We start from the raw sequence: 18,903 nt of genomic DNA, 5'->3' as shown, positions 1-18,903 counted from the left end.
TGGATTAAAATATAGACCAAGACAGTTGGTGTATGAACGATTGCATTAATATCCTAGATATTTGTGCATAATGTAAGTTCATATGCTAATGTCCGATCTTTTCTCAGGATCTAACCAAACTGAAGCAAACAGTGTTAAATCCTAGTATGTAGTTAACCACGCTACAGAGGATTATTTAGGAGGATTGGGATGAACAAACTGATTTCAGTGGTGAAGGGTTAAATGAGTGAGTGAACCCACTACCAAGGATGAACTCTGCTAACTTTAAAAATCAGCTGCTCTAAATAAGCATGAAGGTCAGAGAGGAGCTCTAGGATGGACATGGATAAAGGAACTGTAATGTAGAGGTAAAGTAGGCCAGGGCCGACGTTAGCAGCTGTCATACGCTCCATCTGACATGTCTGACTTTCATTTAGCTTGTTATGTGACGGGTTAGAGCACAGTCTCATGTTAGAGTTTAGTCATGAGAACATTGAGATACCTCACACACTGATGGTGTCTAAAATATATAATTTTTTTCAAAATAAAGAATAATTTTAATCACAATCCTAGAAGAACCTCGTCCAATCAATGTGCACGTCCATTTCTCAATGATTGGATAAAAATCCCTCCATCAAACTGTGTGTGTGTGTGTGTGTGTGTGTGAGCATGCACACAAGCGTGTTGTGAACTGGCGTTGTGATTTTTCACTACTTAGATGTAGCCATCCTTACACTGACAAAAATGTAACCAAGTATCTTTTACTTCGAGTATATTTAATTTAAGATACTTTTTAAATTTACTTGAGTAAAAATTTAGGCAAGTACTTTTACTTGTACTTGAGTAAAAAATTATCAAAGTATTGGTACTCGTATTTAAAGGTATAGCAATCGATGTTTTTCTTCCGGGTGGATCACGTCAACCATTGGTCCGCAATAATGTCAATTTCTGGTGAAGCCAATCCTGGGTTAGTTTTCACTTCCTGCGCATGCGTACTCTGTGCACCCCCGCACTTTCATGGAAATCAGGAAGAGGATAACGCGGTCCAGTCTGCTCCCCACAGACGCCGCCGTTGCCGGTTTTCTGCTCGAGAGGTAAGCTAACGTTCTGCATGCTGTTTTAAGAGCCTCTTATTACACATTACGGCCGACAGCTACTTGTAAACAGGCGCTGGGAGAGTGTTGCGCAACGTGGAGAGGGCAGTTCTTTCCTGACATTCAGAAACATCGATTGCTATACCTTTAAGTAGGAAGTTGTAGTACTCTTTCCACCTCAGGTTGCACCTCAGACATTACAAAAACAGAAAGAATGGAAAAAAGAAGCTGGATTAGTTGGTACCATTGCCGGTGGATGAATCTTCCTTGGTTTGGGAGTGAAGTGAAGCAGCTAGACCGATGGAAGTGGCGGGTTTTGTCCAGTTTGCTGAGCGCCACATGAAGCTAACCTGCTTTTGCTACCTTTCCATCCGATGCTTACCCTGTTAGCGTTAAACAGCAAAGTAAAACCTTCTAACCTGTACATGAACTTTTTCTATATGTCACAGTGAAACTTGGATTTGTAATTACAGAAAGTAAAATGTTATGTGTAGATGTGCGAGGGAGAGCCGCTACACCGTGCAGTGGAGCTAGATGAACTCTGGAATCGGTGAGCAAATCTTATGCTGTTATTTCAAATAAGTTTGCACTATTTTACCTGAAAAACGTTAAAAACAGTTCATTGTACATATTCTGGTTAATAACTGTTACAAAAAAAGTCAATTTTTGAGAAAACCAGATTTATACTTTTGCTAACTGTGAATCCGAGTTTCCAATTGTATTTGGATGCCAAACAATATGGATAATATAGGTATTAATTTTTGATCAGGTTTATTTGCATGACAGATAATTACATGAGTGGATTAATCTGGTGACTTTGATGGCGAGCCTTCTCACTTTGCAAAACATCAGCATTTACGTTTAAACTCCAGAAACAGCGAACAACAAACTGAATAGTGAACAAAGAGATTTAATAAAACACTTTGAACTTCTTCTCCAAAAACAAAACATTTAATAAAACTGCTGCCTTTCATTTTAGTTAAAAGAGCTTCCAGATCAGTAGCACATTTTATTCAACACCCTTAGAAGTCCCAAAATGTATATTTTAATAATGTAAATTAATTCTGTCCTGTGTGAACTCTCATGTGTCTGTTTAAACTTGACTTTACACTAAATCTTTGTCCACAGAGCTCACAAGTAAAAGGCTTCTGTCCTGTATGGACTCTCATGTGTGTGTCTAAATGTCCCTTTAGGGTAAACCTTTGTCCACAGAGCTCACAAGCAAAAGGCTTCTGTCCTGTGTGAACTCTCATGTGTCTGTTTAAATGTGACTTTACTCTAAATCTTTGTCCACAGAGCTCACAAGCAAAAGGCTTCTGTCCTGTATGGACTCTCATGTGTGGGTCTAATTGTCCCTTTTGGGTAAATCTTTGTCCACAGAGCTCACAAGCAAAAGGCTTCTCCCCTGTGTGAACTCTCATGTGACTGTTTAAATGTGACTTTCGATTAAATCTTTGTCCACAGAGCTCACAAGCAAAAGGCTTCTCCCCTGTGTGAACTCTCATGTGACTGTTTAATTGTGACTTTTGATTAAATCTTTGTCCACAGAGCTCACAAGATAAAGGCTTCTGTCCAGTGTGGACTCTCATGTGAGTGTCTACACTTGACTTTACACTAAATCTTTGTCCACAGAGCTTACAAGCAAAAGGCTTCTGTCCTGTATGGACTCTCACGTGTTTGTTTAAACTAGACTTTACACTAAACCTTTGTCCACAGAGCTCACAAACAAAAGGCTTCTGTCCAGTGTGGACTCTCATGTGAGTGTTTAAACTTGTCTTATGACTAAATCTTTGTCCACAGAGCTCACAAGCAAAAGGCTTCTGTCCTGTGTGGATTCTCGTGTGACGGATTAAATGTGCCTTTCGACTAAATCTTTGTCCACAGAGCTCACAAGCAAAAGGCTTCTGTCCTGTATGGACTATAATGTGTTTCTTTAAACTTGACTCATCACTAAATCTTTGTCCACAGAGCTCACAAGCAAAAGGCTTCTCCCCTGTGTGAACTCTCATGTGTTTGTTTAAACTTGACTTATCACTAAATCTTTGTCCACATAGCTCACAAGCAAAAGGCTTCTCTCCTGTGTGAACTCTCATGTGTATGATTAAACTTGTCTTTTGGGTAAATCTTTGACCGCAGAGCTCACAAGTAAAAGGCTTCTGTCCTGTGTGGATTCTCGTGTGTCTGTTTAAACTTGTCTTTTGGGTAAATCTTTGACCACAGAGCTCACAAGTAAAAGGCTTCTGTCCAGTGTGGATTCTCATGTGTGTGTCTAAATGTCCCTTTTGGCTAAATCTTTTTTCACAGAGCTCACAAGCAAAAGGCTTCTGTCCAGTGTGAATTCTCATGTGAATGTTTAAATATGATATGCAGCTGAAACTTTTTCCACAGTCGTCACAACTAAATGATTTTAGTTTTGTCTGAACTTTCCTGCTAGAGTCTACATTTTGCTTCACTCTAACACGTTTCTTATCAACACAACAGCTTGAAGACTTCAGTCCTGAAGGACTTGTCACTCTCATGTGTTTCTGGAGAGACCGCTCATGGAGAAACTGTTCACCACACTCTGGGCAGCTGAAAGATTTGACAGCCTTAACATGTGATTTAGAAGACCTGCTCTCCTTCCAGTCTTTGTTATCATCTTTGGTGTTTGGCTCAGAATCTGACAAGAGTTTCAGCTGAGAGTCAGAATTGTTGCCATCCTGGTCATCATCTTCATCATTGCTGACTTCAGTCTCTGAAGAGTTAGAATCATATTCATAAAGATTTAGATCTGGATTCCTGGTAGTTTCTGCTCCTCCACAGTCCTCTCTACCACTTTCTGCTTTCATCTGGTCAGTGGTGCTGCTGGTTGGAAGATCTCTGTCTTTAGGTTGGTTCTGATCAAACTGTGACAACAGAACTTCTCTTCCTTCTTCCTTAACCTGATGAGAAACTGCAGAGAATGAAATGTTGGTGGCATCAGTTTTAATCTCATCAAGCTGCTCCTCCTCTTCCTGCTTCATGTTGAGGGGCTCCATGTCCTTCTGCTTCAAAGGAGGCCTCAGTTCTTCAGGAGCTCTTCCTTCTTCCTTAAACTGACACAAAACTACAGAGAATGAATTATCACAGTTTAAAATGAATTTAAATATAACAAAACTTTAAAATGTATTTTACTTTGAAAAACCAGTGCTGCCGTTTTTCCCCGTGTGCGAAGGAGCCGGCTTCTGTGCGGTGCGCTGCTCTCACGAGTTAAAGAAAACTACAGGGAGAGAAAAGGTGGAAGAAAGGAACCTTACGTTAAAAGAAGGCATTTTTAGTTCAGACCTGTGAAAACCAGCTTCATGCTAACGCACGCTGCTACATGTGAACAGTAACGTAGTCAATGTGGTGTGTCGTTAATGCGTAATTCCAGATCGGTAACAGCGTACAGCTTCATGTCGGGTCATGTTCCCACCGAGACTCATTTCTGCTCGCATTTTCAGAAGAAGAGGAAGGAAGCCGAGGAAGATGTTGAGGTAACGTTAGATGAAGATGCTCATTGTTCTTTATCGTGACCCAGTTCCCTCTGAGTGATCTGTACCGTGATACGTGTGATATTCCCAACGTTCCTATTGGTGACTGAAGGGAATCTAACATGTGGCTAATATATTAGACAAGTAGGCTGAAGTGGAGGAGGTGAGTGAAGGAGAGACAAGTGGAGAGGCAGAGCAAGGAGCAGCATGATGATGGAGAGAGCAGCAGGGAAGCAGAGAATCTGGCTGGGACCCAAAATGTTCCTCCCATGGCTGTAGCACAACAGTCAAGCATTACAATTCATGTCAAGTTAAATAAATATTTTATTTTATTTTAATTAAACATGAGCTGTTTTACACACTCCTGCATTAATGTTCACCAAAAACACACAGTCTCATGTCTCAGAACGACCGTCTCCATACGTCTCTACCACCCTGCATTTAGGGGCGTGGTCCTGGTCAACACCATCTCCTGAACTCCAAACTGAAGGTCAGAATGGGAAAGAAAGGTGATTTAAGCTAATCTGAGCGTGGCATGGTTGTTGGTGCCAGACGGGCCGGTCTGAGTATTTCACAATCTGCTCAGTTACTGGGATTTTCACCCACAACCACTTCTAGGGTTGACAAAGAATGGTGTGAAAAGGGAAAAACATCCAGTATGCGGCAGTCCTGTGGGCCAAATGCCTTGTTGAAGCTAGCGGTCAGAGGAGAATGGGCCGACTGATTCAAGCTGATAGAAGAGCAACTGATAGAGACTACTCCCTGGTTTAATGACAGCCTTCGCAGCCTGAAGCGCCAATGCAGAAACATTTGAGCGTTTGTGGAAGAAAACCCATCTCCACGTCCATCTGCTGCACCTAAAGGATCTTCTGACATCCTTTAAAGCCGGGCGTACACTGTGCGACTTTTTCACTCGTAGCGTTCAGCTTCAGCTCAAACTGTACGACTTCCTCGCAGAACAGATCTCACGAGTCCTGTGCTCACACTGTACGTCTGGTAGCAACACGTCGGCCCTAAAATATGCTAAAAATAGCAGTTTTTACTCAACACGTCAGACTTTTTTGTCTTGTCTTGCCTGTTGTCCTTCGGGACTGCTGCAGGAGGACACACAGGGATTTATGGGGGTTGGATGAGGAAAACGAAATAAGAAAGTAAATCTGTGTTTTGTGATCAGTTTAATTTGACATGAACACGACAAACACGCTTTCTTGACAATCTCTGTGAGTAAAAAAACGTGTAGAAACAAAAACGAACAACGTGTGTTATTAGGGAAATAGCGAGCGACCGGCGTTGATGCAGGATTGCGCGCGCATGCGCCGTGAGCGGTTCTGATACTTTTTTGGGTCGCAGCTGCTCGCAGCGCCGCTTCAACAGTGCGATACCCTCACGAGGGACGAGCGAAATATTAAACACACCAGAAGTCCCTGCGACCTCACGACTGCTGATCGGCGGCTGGTCACGTGGTGTTTATCGCCTCTCGTAACCCCCGGTACACGACACGACGCTCGGCACAAAACTCGCCTCGATGTCGTGGATTCTCGCACGACTGGAAAATCGGCTCAAAAAAGTGAAAAAGTCGCACAGTGTACGCCCGGCTTTACTCTGCAGTCAGAGACGCTAGGGTTTCCTATTTCTCCAACCTGGTGTCCCAGAGCAAAGGGAACCCCAAGGTGCTGTTTAACACCATCAGCAGCACCGTCTCTCCTGCCTCTCCTACAGCCTCCATCCACTCTGTTGCAGACTGTGAGAACTTTCTGTCTTTCTTTGTGGACAAAGTCAATAAGGTTAGATCTAGCATCTCTCCTTCAGCCTCCACCACCTCCCTTACCCATGGTGTCCAGTGTTTCCCCTAGGAATTTTTCCAGCTGTGGCGGTGGGGCCGGTGGGGGGGTGGGGGGGGCCTTGGGGAGAAATTATGACACGTCTCTAAATAAAGTAAAAGTTTCCAGTGCAGAGTGGAGACAACCCATAGAAGCACTGATTTGATCTCATTTCAGAGAAAAATAGAACAGGTCAGATGCACCTAATAAATAAAATTACTAACAAACTCAGGAATGTTTCTTTGCTTCACTGTTCTGGTGCTGAGAATATCACTAATGCGGATCAAAGGAGATACACAGATGAATGCACCTCTTATTTATTATTTGGAGACTACATTTACTGCAGCTGGCAGAGGCAGAGATTGTTTCTATTGATACACGGATTTACAGAATCATTTTAAATGTTAATAGGGGAAGACTGCTAGCCTGGAAAGCCAGACTAAATAAATGTATTATTTAGTCTGGCCACGCTCCATTGACGGCTCTCGGTTGTGGGGCGGGTTCTACTGTTGTCTTTCAAATGATCTCCGCATTCCACTGGACAATGAATGTGACATACTCTTGTTTCACTCTGTTGCATCATCCCACCCACCAGGCATATAGAGTGCCCTGATTGGCCCACAAAGCGGATAAAGCTCTGATTTGTTCACTAAGCAGATAGAGCACTATGATTGGCCCACCATTATGGACCAATCACAGCTCTTTATGTGTTTGAAACCCCTCTAGAGAGCTGTGATTGGCTAGCCAGAGTCCTGGTAGGAGCTGCGGAGGCTCTAATGGAGCGTGCCTAGACCAAAATTTGCAAAGCAAGAATTTGGTCTAGTTCACTAAGCTAGAAGACTGCAGGAGGGAGCGGTAAAATACAGGGGGTCCCCAGCAAAAACAAGAAACTTTACGAGTCTGATGAAACCCGCTGGTTTTCCATCAGGCAGTCACGGGGCAGCTCCATCGACCCAGTGGCTGTGCTGGGTCAATGTTATCGAGCTCAGTCCGGCTCGGCAGAGGGTGAACGAGCCGAGGCGACGTCGTGCTCTGCTTAAGAAGCGGTGTTATTTTCCCGCTTCAGAAGAGCGTCCAACGTGTTTTTACGCTTTCTCCGGGACATGTCACGTCGCTAAGTTGTTAGCGCCGCGCGCTAACACGTCAATAGTGCAGCGTAGCCTGCTGGAGGTTTTCAGGGTTCAGATGAAAACACCCGACCTCTCAGGCTGCTCACACATCGATCTTAAGTTGTCGCTGTTGCGCTCACGCCGTAATACAGTATTAGATGCGGTTAAAGTCAGACATGAAAAAATAAATAAATTTTACATGAATTTTTTTTTTAATTATATTTTTATTGAAAAAAGAAAACAACACTACTTGCAATTACCAAAATACAATTAACCTTTCTTCATTTTTTCTAGGTGAATAACAATAATCAGACAGAACAACAACAACAACAAAAAAAAAGAAGGGGGACAAGACAATTAGACAAAAAAAAAACCATACCAAACACCCCCCCCCCCACCCCCCACCCCCCCACCCCCCCGTCCCCGTCCCACACAGATCAACACAACCGTCAAACATATTACCGGAATATAACAATAACAGAAGTACAATTAAACAGGTAATACCTCTAAACTAGTAAAATAAGAGATAAAGGGTTGCCACTTATGAAAAAAACTCAGCGTATATTTAATTTTTTCAAGTTTTAAAAAAAACATGACATCTTTAAGCCACTGGGAAACAGTAGGACACTTAGCAGACTTCCAATGTAACAATATCAAACGTCTCACTAATAGGGATGTGAAGGCAATGATATCCTTTTGTGTGGAGTCCAGTATAAGTGAGCGGTCAGGAATCCCGAATACCGCAATCAGAGGACAAGGATGAAGAGTTACGCCAAGAACAGTTGACATAATAGCAAAATACCCTGTCCAGAAACGTTGTAACTCAGGACACAAAAAAAACATGTGGCTAAGGTGACAAGGAGAACCCTGGCATTTATCACATTTATTTTCCACTTCCGGATACAGTTCAGAAAGTCTAGACTTAGAGAAATGCACCCTATGAATGACCTTAAATTGGATAAGTCCAAGACGAGCGCAGGAGGTGGAAGATCGTACCCTTGCTATAGCCTGTTCCCAAGACTCCTCATGTATTCCAATTCCTAGTTCTCCTTCCCATATACCCCTAAGCTTAACCTTAGAGTGGTTAGTAAGAGACAGAATAGCATCATAAAGTTTCGAAATGGTTCCTCTGTGATGAGGAATAAAATTTAACATAGTTTCCCACCGCTGTTCTGGAGGTAAAAAGGGGAAATTCGGGAAACACTTGGCAACAAAATTTCGAATTTGAAAATAGCGAAACAAATGGGTAATAGGGAGATTATAACGAGAAGACAAATTGGGAAAACTATCGAACACACCAACTACATATAAATGTTTAAACTGTCCTATACCCTTGTCACACCACACTGAGAATGTCGTGTCCAAAAGTGAAGGGGGAAACAAATGATTGTTGGTTAGAGGACCCGAAGAGGATGGCATTACAAAATTATTGTGTCGTCTAAACTGAAACCAGATTTTGAGTGTGTTAAGAACCACCGGATTATCAGTATACAAAGAGGGTTTTACGGGTAAAGAGGAACAGAGCAAAGCTGGTAAAGAGGAGCCCTTACATGATAATAGCTCCAATTTACACCACGAGGAACCAGAAGATTTTAGCCAGTAGCAGAGTTTTTGAATGTGAGCGGCCCAGTAATAAGCTAGAAAATTAGGTAATGCAAGTCCTCCACTAAATCTGCATTGCTGCAGCAACGTTTTAGAAACCCTAGGCGGCTTCCCTCCCCAAATAAAAGAACCAATAATCTTGTCCAGTGAAGCAAAGAAATGTTTAGGCAAAAATAAGGGAATTGAGTGAAATAAAAATAAAAATTTTGGTAGGATATTCATTTTAACGACATTAATCTTACCGATTAAAGAAAGCGGGAGATTACCCCATCTTTGAATATCAGATGTGATCCTAGATAAAAGAGGAGACAAATTTGCTGATTTAAGGCCAGATAGAGAGCGAGTCACGTTAACCCCTAAGTACTTAAACCCAGAGGGACTAAGACGAAAGGGTAGATCGGACTGTTGGAGTTGACGTGCTGCCGTATACACAGGAAAACACTCACTTTTCCCTAAATTTAATTTATAACCTGAAAACAAGCTGAAGTTCTCCAGAATACTTAAAACAGCAGGAATGGAGCGAGCAGGGTCAGTCATATATAATAACAAGTCATCCGCATACAATGATACTTTATGTGTAATTCAATTACGGGGGATTCCCTTGAATACAGAAGAAGATCTTAATGTAATGGACAGCGGCTCGATGGCAATGGCAAAGAGTAAAGGTGACAAAGGGCAACCTTGACGACAACCACGACCCAGCGCAAAATAATCAGAATAAACATCATTAGTGTGAACACTGGCTTTAGGGGATGAATAAAGAAGCTGAATCCAAGAAGTGAATTTATCACCAAAACCAAATTTCTTCAAAACTGCAAAATAAATTTTACATGAATAAGTGATGCTTAGCCTGGTTGGGGGAGGAGAACCTGTCAAGATCGTCAACACTCGTTTATCTCAATGCTGCTGAAACATGTAAACCACAAAGCATTATATCCACTGCTACCTTTCTAATTTTAAACTCAGTAACTTATGCTGTAACTGCACCTTGCCCTGCCTGCTCCTCCTTGCTGCCTGCCGGCTGAGATCACAAGCGACAACATGGTAGTTCCCGCTACTTCTTCGGGAAACAGCACAAAAAATAAAAACTTGGGATCTTGTAGGCGTGGCAGTGGGAATCCAGCCGTGGCGGGCCGCCACGGCTACGCCTATGTAAGGGAAACCCTGGTGTCCCACAAGGTTCTGTGCTGGGGCATCTGCTCTTCATCCTCTATCTGCTTCCTCTTCAGCACATCCTGAGCTCCTTCAAAGGAATCTCCTACCATCTTTATGCAGATGACATCCAACTGTACATCTCCTTTAAGCCCCATGAGATGTCTAAGCTGCAGCTGTTACACACCTGCTTAGACTCTATCAAAACCTGGATGGTGGGAGCTTTCTTCAGCTGAATGAAGATAAGACTGAGATCCTCATCTGTGCCCCAGACAAGCTGGTTCCCAAAGTCAGAGACTCTATTGGTCAGCTTGCTTCTCACACCAAACCTTCTGTCAGGAATCTTGGCGTGACCTTTGACCCAGCTCTCACCCTGGATTCTCATGCCAGTTCTCTTGTTCGCTCTTCCTTCTTCCATCTCAGGAACGTTGCTAAGCTGAGTCCCATTCTGTCCCGCTCTGAACTTGAGACAGTTCTCCACACCTTCATCTCCTCACGCTTAGACTACTGTAACTCTCTTTTCACGTGTCTGAGCAGAACCTCCCTGAAGCGTCTACAGGTGGTTCAGAACGCCTGTGCTCGGCTTCTGACCAAGTCCTCCAAACACACCCACATCACCCCGCTTCTCCTCCAGCTTCACTGGCTGCCAGTCAACTTCAGGGTTCATTTCAAGATCCTGGTTCTGGTCTATAGGGCCTTACATGGACAAGCACCATCTTTCATTGGTGATCTTCTTAGTCCCTACACCCCCAGCAGGTGTCTGAGGTCCAGTGAACAAAGCCTACTGGTTGTGCAGCACCAGGCTAAAGGTCAAAGGTGACAGATTGTCTGCTGCTGTGGCCCCGAGACTCTGAAACTCTCTCCCCCTGAGCCTGACATCAGTGGACTCCTTTAAAACACAGCTGAAGACTCACTTGTTCAGGCTGGCTTTTGTATGACCTTCGTGATTTTTATCTTGAGAGGCGCTATAGAAATGATACTTTCTTCTTCTTCTTCCCCGTCCAACAGGGAGGACAACCACCTTCCTCAGACCACGCTGGTCTGCGTTATCAGTTATACTCCCATGGGAAACAGCATGTTGACTGAATGCACCTGGTTTTGTTTGAGGGAGTTGTGGTATTGTTTTTACTCCCTACGTTAAACAGCTTTCCACCTGAATCTCTACGGAGCAGTTTAGGAGTGTGATGTGATGTGTTGTGTGTGCTTGCTAATAAAACCCCTCAGAGAACGGATGTTCCCTGAGAGATCCTGTGAACGATGCTTGGGTGTGTATTCATTTCGTCTCTTTTTTTTTACCGTGTCCTGTCTGGCTGTGAAGCAAACAGAATTGATGTCTGAATGCTGGTGACAAGCCTTACAGATTTACTCTCAGGTGGAGCATCAAAGCGTCTGCTTTTAATGTCACGCCTGATACTTAAAACTTTATTGTTATTGTTGTTGAATGCTTTGTAATTCCGACCAGACACGGAGACAGAGGTGAAAGAGAAAGGAAAAGACAAGAGGCGGGGAGATGGGGGGAAGGGGGTGGGAGGTTCCACAAAAATAAACAATAATGAACTAGAGTCTGCTTCTAGACCTGCAGAAAGAGAAAAGATTTAAAAAAAAAAAAGGGACACCCTGAACAATACATCAGGAGCAAGCTATCACTGCGTCAACCTGATGATGAAATATAAAATCAACATTGTTTAACTGAACAATCACACGATAATAAATCACAGTGCATTTAGTGGCAACGACAGCCTTAAGACCTGTGTTGAACGTGCCCAAGCCCATACTTTTGAGAGCACCTGTGTGTGTACACGCACTTGTTTATGTAAGGTTTCTCTATAGGAGCGTCCAATAGAGAGTGTGAGGGACCACAGATGTGTAGGAGACGGGGGGGGGGGGTCGCTGTCCTGAGCCCATAACCCGCTCCGGCTGCTTCTGTCACGTTCAGCCAACCATCGGACACGCCACTCATCACGGATGAAGCTGAACGTTCAGCTCTCCCGTCAGTAAAACAAGCAGTAAGTGTAGCAACTCAGTGTTGTCCACATATATAATATCTGCAACAATGATTCAAGTGGTTTCACTGTGTTAAGCATCAGTCTAATGTGCTCTGTTATGCTCTGTTATGTTATGCATCTGTGTAAATATGTAGATAAGAATGTGTGTGTATATACATGTATGCTTTTATACTGAAAAGTACCTGTAGAGGAAGTTAAACTTTGACCCCATAAAGTGACCAATAAAAGGGAGCATTGGTGTTTAGTGGCTGCAATCAGTGTGTGCTACCACCAGTGAAGGCCCGTGAAACAGACGCTCTATATATGGATTTATTTCCTCCTTTTTAATCCTGGAGATTCATTTTGGAGTCTTGGACCAACCGCTGGGTAAACGAAACTCTGCTAACACACTGAACATCCTAATCATCTATGAAGCACACGACAGCTCTGGATGCTAAAATTCTCCTAAATCATTCATCACTGAATAAATCTGATCACACGATAGCTTACAGAGAACTTCTGCTGACACAAATGTGAGCTCTCTCCCTCTCGGTTACCACGGAGACGCATTTGCTGCACACGCACCACCGGTTCTGTCCTGCTCTCGCTTCATCCCGCCCTTCTTGCTCTTCATGTTGATGCTCGTGTTGTGACACATGGTCAGTGATGTCATCATTAATGTTTCGCTCTGGTTCAAAGTGAAAAGGCTGAACAGATGACGTGTTGATGTCGCTCAACAGTCCCTACAGGGTCCCAAAGCCGCCGGTGCAACCGAGGTACAACCATATGACGTCACTACCCAGAGTGCAGTGCGATGCTAACAACAATGGCGACCTACGAGTTAAACCATTTTTACTAATTTTATAAAGATTAAGACATCAAGAAGGTTTTTACACCATTTTAATATAACTGATACTAACATTTATCTTTTAAGAAGCACAGAGTTTTGTAACCTGGGTTCCTTTTAAAATGACAACTTTTGTCGCCAATGGCAGTGAATGAGTTAATGATGATGAGGGTGGCTCCTAGAGGCTGAGGTGTAGGGCTAAAGTGTCATCACTCACTTTGGTCTGGTCCAGACGCCGTCTCTTTACTGGTGCTCCTCAGTAGGGGACGTGAAGCTCCAACATCTGAGCGTTCTGTGTTCCTCAGAGGAGAAGAAAAGTAACATTAGCACTGCCTACATTATTTTTACTAGCATCTCAAGGCCTTGGAGAAGCAGATCTTCACTTACCTAAACATCAGACCAGTTTGTCCCAGCTGAGCTCATCAGGGCGTTAGCCTGACAGCCTGTCAGTGAAACACGGCTCCAGCCTTCTGGATGTGGACTCTAAAAAGCAAAGGAGCCTTTTTACTGTTGTTTTCATTATTTTACAGCTGATTTGATCAGATTTCTGACGCTCATGCAGACGAGTGTTGGTGAGAGTTAAAGCTTTAATGTATTTTCCTGTCTTAAATGTTCTTTTTAAGTAATCATGTGTTAAAGTAAGTCTCAGGGCGTTGTCCTTTCAGCCCTGCTCTGGTATGCTGATAAGACATGTAATTTGTCTCTGTGGGGGTTGGTGGAATAATCTGCCCGGCAACAGGAACCCATAGTTTCTGAGTGACTCAGCAGTTTTTGGCTGACCAGCAAGCAACTCCATAAAATGGATCCTTCCCCTTAGGGAAGACCCAGCCTGAGAACAGCTCTGTTATCAAACACACTTCATGCTGATGTTACTGGACTCTTTGCTGCTTTCAAACGTGAACGTGACTCCGCTCGGTGTCGTTAATCATTTTTACCGGGCTGACTCCGACACGTGCCGGTGAACCAACCCACCTTCATGTCGCTAGTGTTAGCCCCAGGCTCCGGTTAGCTTCCAGCTAAAAGGCTACAGCACTCTCCTCCCAGTCCCACCCTGCTAAAGAGGGCCTGGAAAAGTTCCCCCACACATCAAAGTGATTTTTCATTTATGAGCTTTTATAACCTTGTTAATCAGGATAGTTGATTTGCTGCTGCACATAAACTGTCAGTCAGAAGCTCTGCTAGCCGCTTATCTTAGAGGAGCTAGTTCACGTTGTTAGCTTGTTATCAGAATCATAGTTGCAGTTTCATCATCTGAGCTGCTTTTTAAATTCAAATTCAATTTTTATTTGTCACATACACATTCATACACAGTACAAAATGCAGTGAAATGCCTTACACAACTGCTCGTGACCTAAGAGTTGAAAATAAAAATAAACTGTACACCACGCATTAAAATGAAGGGTCAATTTAACTGGGAAAGAGTAAAGTAAATTATATCTGAATTAAAGTTGAATAATAGAATAGCTTTACAACAAAATACACAATACAATACAAATTAGAATAAAAGCTAAATTTAGCTGGGAAGGAATAAGATAAAATATATATAAGTTGTAGTTGAGAATAAAGTAACTGTACAACAAAATACACAGTATGTAAATGTATAAGAATGTATGAAGAAATAAAAATATCTGTACAAAACAGCAGCTGAACGATTATTAAATGGAAATGAAAAAATATATATATATATAATGATGAATAAGATCTAGGTAAACTTGTTCAATTTGGGGTTAAAAACAAACGTTTTCACATATTTTACATGTAGTTTTTTGCCAGTTCCTCTTCTGAAAGGTAGACAATTGTTTTTCTCTTTCCCTCAGAAAATCTTAATATTCTCCTAGTTTGGCCCAGCACAGTTCACTTCCCAGTTACAGCAACAGCCTCATATCATAACCACATAAGTGGAGAACATGTTCAGTAGCAATGAGGGAATTAGCTGTTGCATTTAAGTGATGTTAACTATTATTTAACATTTAAACTTACTTTATGATGTTTTTATTTATTCTAAAAACCCTGGTAAGGGATGTTTTTCTGTATTTGGAGCATCAGAGAAAGTTTTATGGTGGAGGTGATGTTTTAAAGTCACTGAGAAACTGCATGCTAGCAGTTTGTTGTTTTGCTGCTAATACAGTAGCGGGTACAGCTGCTAATACAGTAGCAGGTGCAGCTGCTAATACGGTAGCGGGTGCAGCTGCTAATACGGTAGCAGGTGCTGCTGCTAATACGGTAGCAGGCGCAGCTGCTAATACAGTAGCGGGTGCAGCTGCTAATACAGTAGCAGGCGCAGCTGCTAATATAGTAGCGGGTGCAGCTGCTAATACGGTAGCAGGCGCAGCTGCTAATACGGTAGCAGGTGCTGCTGCTAATACAGTAGCAGGCGCAGCTGCTAATACAGTAGCGGGTGCAGCTGCTAATACGGTAGCGGGTGCAGCTGCTAATACGGTAGCAGGTGCAGCTGCTAATACAGTAGCGGGCGCAGCTGCTAATACAGTATTAGGTGCAGCTGCTAATACATTAGCAGGTGCAGCTGCTAATACAGTAGCAGGTGCAGCTGCTAATACGGTAGCAGGTGCAGCTGCTAATACGGTAGCGGGTGCAGCTGCTAACACTGTAGCGGGTGCAGCTGCTAATACAGTAGCAGGTGCAGCTGCTAATACAGTAGCAGGTGCAGCTGCTAATACAGTAGCGGGTGCAGCTGCTAATACAGTAGCGGGTGCAGCTGCTAATACAGTAGCGGGTGCAGCTGCTAATACAGTAGCAGGTGCAGCTGCTAATACAGTAGCAGGTGCAGGTGCAGCTGCTAATACAGTAGCAGTTGCAGCTGCTAATACAGTAGCAGTTGCAGCTGCTAATACAGTAGCAGGTGCAGCTGCTAATACAGTAGCAGGTGTAGCTGCTAATACAGTAGCAGGTGCAGCTGCTAATACGGTAGCGGGTGCAGCTGCTAATACAGTAGCGGGTGCAGCTGCTAACACGGTAGCAGGTGCAGCTGCTAATACAGTAGCGGGTGCAGCTGCTAATACATTAGCGGGTGCAGCTGCTAATACAGTAGCAGGTGCTAATACAGTAGCAGGTGCAGCTGCTAATACAGTTGCAGGTGCAGCTGCTAATACTGTAGCGGGTACAGCTGCTAATACGGTAGCAGGTGCAGCTGCTAATACAGTAGCGGGTGCAGCTGCTAACACGGTAGCAGGTGCAGCTGCTAATACAGTAGCAGGTAGAGCTGCTAATACAGTAGCAGGTGCAGCTGCTAATACAGTAGCGGGCGCAGCTGCTAGTACAGTATTAGGTGCAGCTGCTAATACATTAGCAGGCGCAGCTGCTAACACGGTAGCAGGTGCAGCTGCTAATACAGTAGCGGGCGCAGCTGCTAATACAGTATTAGGTGCAGCTGCTAATACATTAGCAGGTGCAGCTGCTAATATGGTAGCAGGTGCAGCTGCTAATACAGTAGCGGGTGCAGCTGCTAACACTGTAGCGGGTGCAGCTGCTAATACAGTAGCGGGTGCAGCTGCTAATACAGTAGCGGGTGCAGCTGCTAATACTGTAGCAGGTGCAGCTGCTAATACAGTAGCGGGCGCAGCTGCTAATACAGTATTAGGTGCAGCTGCTAATATGGTAGCAGGCGAAGCTGCTAATACAGTAGCAGGTGCAGCTGCTAATACGGTAGCAGGTGCAGCTGCTAATACAGTAGCGGGTGCAGCTGCTAATACAGTATTAGGTGCAGCTGCTAATACATTAGCAGGCGCAGCTGCTAATACAGTAGCAGGCGAAGCTGCTAATACAGTAGCGGGTGCAGCTGCTAACACTGTAGCGGGTGCAGCTGCTAATACAGTAGCAGGTGCAGCTGCTAATACAGTAGCGGGTGCAGCTGCTAATACAGTAGCGGGTGCAGCTGCTAATACAGTATTAGGTGCAGCTGCTAATACATTAGCAGGCGCAGCTGCTAACACGGTAGCAGGTGCAGCTGCTAATACAGTAGCAGGTACAGATGCTAATACAGTAGCAGGTACAGCTGCTAATCCAGTAGCAGGTGCAGCTGCTAATCCAGTAGCAGGTGCAGCTGATAATACAGTAGCAGGTGCAGCTGATAATACAGTAGCAGGTGCAGCTGCTAATACAGTAGCTGGTGTAGCTGCATGTTTTTGCAATAAAAATGTTATGTTGTAATGGAATTCATGCATTAGTTTTTGTTTGCTTTGAACCCAGAGCAGACGTCACACGCCAGACGACATCAACACTGCATACTTTAGTATTTGTTCATTTATCGTGAGTAATATCGATATCGCAATATTAAGCACTGTTATCGAATATCGCAGGTTTTCCTAATATCCTGCAGCCCTAGTTTCACAAATCCCAAACAAGGTTGTATGCAATCTGCTATTGTAGAATAATCTAGAACAGGTTTAACAGAGTGTCTGTTGTAGTTTTTGAGCTACAGCTGTTCCATCGTTGGCCAGATGCTGAAAAAAAAAACATAAATCAGGCTTTGTTGAAGTTTCACAAATCAGGGAAAGGATCACAAATCCCATACTGTTTAATTTGATCTGCTTTTATAGTAGAATATTCTAGAACAGGTCTGAATAGTGTGGGTGTTGTAGTTTTTGAGGTAGAGCAGATTAAATAAGGTCAGAGTAGAGAAAAATTGTGTGTAATGGCCCTTTAGCCGTTTCCCGAATCGGAGGTTAACTTCAGCCTCGTTTAGTCGCGCTGCTCTTTAGCTGATGTGGGATTTATTTACTGGATGCTAACATCACATCACACTCACGGAGTAACACACACAGGCGCTCTGCTGCTACAGTCAGTGGAAGGTTATCATCTGGTGTAAAAAGGCGTTCATCACAATTCCCAGATCACGTTTTATTCCACGAAAATCGTCCGAATCCACATTAATCTGGGTGCTAACTTTACTAGCATGTTGTGCTAGCGTTAGCAGGTGGGATGCTAATGCTAGCACGCTGCTAATGCCCGTAAATGAACGTGTACAGCAAAGTTAGCCGACATTTTAGAGTGATATGAAGCTTACCGCTCTGCTGCTGTGTCGAGCTGGGTCCAGCCAGCCGCGGGGCCTTTCTGCTGGGCTAAACTAGTTCGTGTCGCACCGCCACGGCTCAACAAAAGCCACCACACCTATAAAACACACTTTTGTTGCCTTTTCTAAGAGATGCTAATGACTCCAACTTGTTGTTTCCGTTTCGGATCTTTATTCCGGGTTACTGTTGGCCGCAGCCCACGTCTTAACTCCAGCAGAAACACCGTTAACGATCTCCGATCACACTAGCTCGTTTTCTTCTAAACAACCGAACCGGAACTCTGCACACAGCCGGCCAAGAACAGCCCTTCAACATAAAAGTCCAACCAATCCAATTTTATTTATAAAGCGCATTCAACAAGGCATTACAACCAAACAAGGTGCTGTACACTAAAAATGTTAGTTAGTTAGTCGAACACAGTTAAAAGATAAAAAGGAAATACAAAAAAATTCCCAAAACTAACAGCTAAAATTCAATAAGACACAGGGAGAATAAAAAATTAGAAAAACATTTTTAAAAATAACCTCAATAGTACGGAAGGTGATATTGTGAATTCCGAGGGCCACCATCCGTTATGCCATGCACATTGAGAACAAACTGAAGACTAAAGCTGATTTCAGATTTAATAATTTGTTTAACCCTCTGGAGGCAGGCGTTGCAGATTAGCAACGTAAAAACCTACCTACCTGGTTACTCCACAAACGTACTTCATGAGCATTTTTAACTCAGAAGTTCCCCTGAAGGACTTAGTTGTTCGTCCTTTTAGCAAGACTTATTTTGAGCCTGAGAGGGTT

At 43.5% G+C, this 18,903-nt stretch overlaps 1 protein-coding gene across 6 annotated transcripts; it reads right to left on the bottom strand.

Moving 5' to 3' along the window:
* Positions 1-1,827: 1,827 nt before the first annotated feature.
* On the bottom strand, positions 1,828-18,473 carry LOC129160634 (zinc finger protein 665-like). 6 transcript variants are annotated; one of them, XM_070548507.1, is made up of 4 exons: positions 18,103-18,473; positions 13,467-13,562; positions 13,297-13,379; positions 1,828-4,311 (listed from the first exon to the last, which is right to left on the bottom strand). In XM_070548507.1, the coding sequence occupies exon 4, from the start codon at positions 4,088-4,090 to the stop codon at positions 2,132-2,134; it is 1,959 nt and encodes a 652-aa protein (XP_070404608.1). In that variant the 5' UTR covers positions 4,091-4,311; positions 13,297-13,379; positions 13,467-13,562; positions 18,103-18,473; the 3' UTR covers positions 1,828-2,131. The 6 variants fall into 6 exon arrangements, with proteins under 6 accessions (XP_070404608.1, XP_070404607.1, XP_070404606.1 ...); XM_070548506.1 differs by having other exon boundaries at positions 13,297-13,371; XM_070548505.1 differs by having other exon boundaries at positions 13,297-13,562.
* Between the last annotated feature and the right edge of the window lie 430 nt (positions 18,474-18,903).

The sequence above is a fragment of the Nothobranchius furzeri genome, chromosome 2, assembly GCF_043380555.1.
Source record: "Nothobranchius furzeri strain GRZ-AD chromosome 2, NfurGRZ-RIMD1, whole genome shotgun sequence".
NCBI classification, from domain to species: domain Eukaryota; kingdom Metazoa; phylum Chordata; class Actinopteri; order Cyprinodontiformes; family Nothobranchiidae; genus Nothobranchius; species Nothobranchius furzeri.
The sequence above is the reverse complement of the archived record's forward strand: the minus strand, read 5'-3'. Positions and strand labels throughout refer to the sequence as shown.